At 38.4% G+C, this 5,093-nt stretch overlaps 1 protein-coding gene across 1 annotated transcript in view; it reads left to right on the top strand.

Annotated features, from left to right (window-relative positions):
• Positions 1-761: 761 nt before the first annotated feature.
• Positions 762-5,093, top strand: part of LOC138042565 (cysteine dioxygenase type 1-like) — a 13,880-nt gene continuing 9,548 nt past the window's right edge. The window contains exons 1-2 of the mRNA XM_068888500.1: positions 762-1,008; positions 1,138-1,215. Coding sequence (XP_068744601.1) covers positions 836-1,008; positions 1,138-1,215 — 251 coding nt within the window. The 5' untranslated portion in view covers positions 762-835. The remainder of the gene's footprint in view (positions 1,009-1,137; positions 1,216-5,093) is intronic.

The raw sequence follows: 5,093 nt of genomic DNA, 5'->3' as shown, positions 1-5,093 counted from the left end.
TGGTGATGGTTTATTCATTGCATCTGTTTCGCGCGTTGCCACGTCGGTTCAAGCTACGGAATGGTACACGAGCAAAGTCTTGAATGTCTGAGCGTCGAAAGCTTAAGCAATCTCTCTTCGAACAGATAGCCCTGCTTGTGGTCAAAGGGGCATGGCGCCAATGTATCTGCAGGATTTTTACAAGTCAAGACCCCGGGACGTTACTCCCTACGCAGTTACGCCCTGGGTCTTCTCAAGGTTCCTCACACCTGCATGGTGCAGGATCTTTGGAGACCGGGCATTTGCTGTTGCAGTTCCCAGATTCTGGAACAGCCGTCCTCTTGCTATCACAGAGAGTGACTCTATTGATGAAAACGCCAACATGGCGAGAGTTTGTTTTTCAAGGATTCTGGGTAGATTTTGGTTCCAGACCCTTGTGACCAAATTCTGGATCCAACATGTTGCATTCGTTTGGTCACCTCTTTCGACACTTTTCAACAGAGTCCAACAATGTTGGATGAAGTTGGACCCGTTTGGCCAGGCCTGTATGGGTTAATGAAAAGATACTGGAAATACTCATACGCACGGGCTTACGTGCGTATATGGACGCTACGCCCCTGCTGTATTAAATGCTGAAGCGGAACAACCGTGAATCTGACCGGTAAAAGCTGCCAAGGAAGTTGTAACCTCGCGTTACCATGGCGTTACAGCAGCTGTTTGTTCTAGAGGGGCGGATCTGGAGGCGGGGACGGGGCAAAGATGACATCACGTAATCTTTGCGCGCGCAAGCGCATTCATTTGTTGACGAAGATATCGCAAAGTTTGCCGCCTTATATCGCGAGAAGATTACTCATATATGGAGTTCAAGAAATTTTTGAAATCTCCCGAAACATTGGATGATGTTATTACAGGTCTGCATGTTTTCTTTGAGGGGGACCACGTGAATGTTGAGGACGTTATTTCGTTCTTGTCATCTTATCGTTCGAAGCCCGCGGACTGGGCCAAATACGCAAACTACGATCCTCACAGGTAATTCATTGATCAAGTAATCTTGGGTTATTTAATGGTATGCTATAAGGAATAATTAGTAGTTTACAAAAAACCCTTAATCAATTTTGAATTATAATTGTATGGTTGTTCAAAATGTTTTTAATATAGGTACACGAGAAATTTGGTCGACGAAGGAAACGGGAAATTTAATGTGATCGTTTTGTGTTGGGGAGAAGGTCAAGGCAGGTATGAAAATTTTTCCTGTTAATTAACGCCTATTTTGTTAGCTTCATACCTTTCCTCAAAGCCTAAATTTTTATTTCCTAAAAATTTTGCGCGGCGTCTTGTATTAAATTGTCTGACGGTGGAGACAGGTGATCGTGATCTTACTTTCGACGTAACGCTCATGAAGCCACTCCATTGTCTAGACATTTTCTCAAGGGAGTAATTTAACGAGATAAGAGGTCTCAGAGAAAGTTCTTGAATTAATTTGGGTATTTAAGTCTTTAGATATCCCCTTTTCTTCCACATAAAACAGCCCCGCTAAACAAAGGGTGAATAATTGTTCAATTTCGATTTCGATTTGTTGGACGTTAAATGACCAGATTTCTGGGTATCCAAGCATAGCTAGAATGATAAGAGGGCGTATGATAATATAGAAATAATAAATTATTGTATTTTGGTTTGAAATTTGAACTTTCAACACGTGATCGACATTTTGTTTGACATATAAATCTTATGGGTGGAATTTACAGTTGTTATGTAATCAACATCCTTGTCCATCACGTGAAAAATGTCATGTCTGGAGACATCTTTACACGTGGATTTATCAGGAATGACAACCATGTGAGTTTTCTGTGTTTTTTTTTACGGAGAATCACACTGTTTAGATGGGTTTAATTTATAATGGCTATCCATACCCCGGACTAAAGCTTTCCACAGACTTGCTATTTTTATTTGTAAATCTTATGTATAATAATGATTATCACTGAGCCTGAGGCGAATAATTGTTTTAGTATAAATACAAAGGTGATTGTTTCAAAAAAGAGAAAAAAAAAACCATTTCAACGCGAAATCATCTTCACTTACAGTGGCAAAACGACTACTAGCAGCCATTTTGTCCGTCGAGGTGATTATCGGCTGATAATCCGAGATAGCGAGCCAATCAGAGCGCGCGATTTTGTATAATCACCTGTGTATTTATACTAATAATAGTTATTGACCTTGTTATATTTTGGATATGCCCAACAACTTGTTGAGAAAGTGCCTTAAATGTGAAGATAGGAGACAAAAAATGAACTTAAATTAGATGAGTTTCTGTCTGGCAGCAGAACACAATTATTTCAACCTACAATTTGCCTTTTTCAATAAACACAGTTTCAGACATACATGCATACTTCATTGATCACTGCCCATAGGGGCTTTTCAGGGCCAATGAACACAATTACGATAGAACAGAATATTCAACAACGACTGTTAAGAATCCTAACTGGCCAGAAGCAAGCTGGTTGGCTATTTAAAAGTGCGGCTAATAAGTTGAACCAGTCGACTATCAGGAACAAATTCAACCAGTGGTCAGAATGTGTCTTGAACCCGGGATCCCCTGATCTCAATGCAAGCACCCTAACCACTGGGCCACACGGCTATCTCCTTAAAAGGGAGAGAAGCAAGGCTGGCACAGAGGTGAGATCAGTCACCTCCCACAGATCGATATATGGCCCAAATTCATTTCCCAGACTCAACATAATATATGGGTGGAGTTTGTTGATTCTCTACTCTGCTCTCCGAGGTTCTTAAAGGATCCTTCAGCCTCTTTTAATAATAATAATAATAATAATAATGATGATGATGATGATGATGAACTTTATTTAAGTATCAAGTTTTCTAGCACTGTGGCACTGCATTTGGGGGGGAAAAACCAGGTAAATTATTAAAAGAGGATTATTATCAAAAGAGGATGAATTCATCCTCTTTTAATAATTTACCTGGTTTCCCCCCCCCCCCCCCAAATGCAGTGCCGCAGTGCTAGAAAACTTGATACTAAAATAAAGTTCATCATCATCATCATTATTATTATTATTATGGTTCCTTTAAAGTGCCCCTGTGACCAAAAAAACCATTGTTATTTTTCTTTTGATTTCATAACTATGTTAACTAAACACTAAGCGGCCAAAGTTTAAGCATTGATTTTCAAAAGACACCTGTTTATTTTAACTGGAATTTTCCACTTTAATGGTCTGCCATTACCAACTTTAAGATCTTGAGAGAACTGGATCGAGGTGAAAATGACGTCAAAGGCTCACTTGTTTAAGAATGCAATGTGTGTGTACACCACAGAATTAACATGCAGCACAGGTGTTTTAAACTTGCATTTTGCATCTATAATAAGCTGTATTCAGTCGCTGAAATTTTAAACTAGTGAGGCTTTGACGTCACTTTTCCCTGGATCTAACCCTCTGAAGTCCGATAGGTCAGTTTTGAATTTGAGTAATGGCAAACCGTGAAATTCAAAACTTGCATTCAAAGTAAATGGCCTTTGAATAAAAATCAAAGCTCAAAATTTTGCCAGTCAGGTGTTAAGCAAACACACTTTCAAAATCTGAAGAAAAAAAGGAAAAACATTTTTTGATCACAGGGGCACTTCATATTAGTGTTGTGTTTAAATGCACTAATTCATGCTCCAGAATGCAGGAAATGGATTCTATTAAAGAGACCCAAATTTCAAAAATAGATAGAAGCCTTTTTTTTATCCTCGGAAATCTTATCAGGCTGCTAAAGACACTATAACAATACAAATATAAAATCTAAAACTATTGACTACAAGCTATTGACAGTACTAATTAAAGATAATGATGTAAAACCTGCTTTCCACGAGAGCCATGCTATTTCAATAATAAATTCATTAATTAAAAGTAATTAACTTAATGTTTATGGCAACCAGACCGGTAGACTATTCCACTTTTTAGATAGTTTGTGTGGGGCTTTTAAATAGCCAGTTTTCCCACAGTGTATCTCAAAGAATAGTTGGCTACACTGTCATGGTCAGAGAACAGTGCTCCCATGGAGTTTGGAGCAAGGCCATTTATTGATTTGTAGACCATGACAGCTTTATGGATTTTGCGTTGAGTTTCGATTTTTTTCAATCTGAAAGACGTTTAAGTAAACAATGGGCATCAGCGCCATAGCTAGAGACTGAAGTTGTTTGCAAAGATTCTGGCTAACCTTTGTTTAGATTCAAAGATCTTCAAAATGTTTTCAGCGGAAACATAATTTTTCTGAAATGTGTGATTTAATAGGCAAAGAACCTTTGTTGGTTCAAGTCCTTGCAACAAAGCATGTCTAACGAGTTCCGTACAAAGTCTTGATCTTTCAGCCCCCACTAAAAGGGATTCAGCTTTAGATCCTTGGTCTCTTGATGAACTCTAGAATTTTAGCTAATTTAGTAATGCCAAGGTACTTGCAGTTCTTCACAATATGGCAAAGACCTTGTAGGATTTCCATCATCTGTTCCAAATGTACTTTAAGTGAGTATAACTTGTTTATTTCTTGTAGGTATTGAGCACGAAGTATGATCTTCTGATATATTGGCAAAGATTAAATCAGATAAAGAGCGTTTACTGACTAATAAGTGTAAAAACAAGGAACAAATTATGTCATTGCCCACAATGCCGCGACACATCCGGGACTTTCCCCGCTTTGCAGCGCTAAATTTGAAAGCTAATTGCGGAATTGTACAGAAAACAATAAAGAAAGTCGGCCGAAAGCCGGTAGAACCGCTTGAAAATTTTTCTATTACGGGATAACTATTCAGTTTACAATCAAGTATTCATATGGCTTTTGTTGTAAAGAAGTTAATAAAAAAAATGTGACTGTTTTTACGTCGGTGGTTAAGTTAGAAGTATTATTTTTTTGGCCTCAAAAGTAGCTATTTCGGCACTTTGTTTGTATGGCTTGGACAATTTCAGAGGGAAAATTTCGAAAAATAAGGGGTGAGGAAATGAGTATTCATATGGCTTTTTTTCTTTGATACTCTAAGATGGTCCTGCCGAATTTTCGCGGAATTCCGACCAGTAGAAGTAGTATTTTTTTTGCCTTTCCTTCAACCATCCCCCGAACCTCAGAGA

Source organism: Montipora capricornis, chromosome 3 (assembly GCF_036669925.1).
Source record: "Montipora capricornis isolate CH-2021 chromosome 3, ASM3666992v2, whole genome shotgun sequence".
Lineage (NCBI taxonomy): Eukaryota > Metazoa > Cnidaria > Anthozoa > Scleractinia > Acroporidae > Montipora > Montipora capricornis.
The sequence above is the reverse complement of the archived record's forward strand: the minus strand, read 5'-3'. Positions and strand labels throughout refer to the sequence as shown.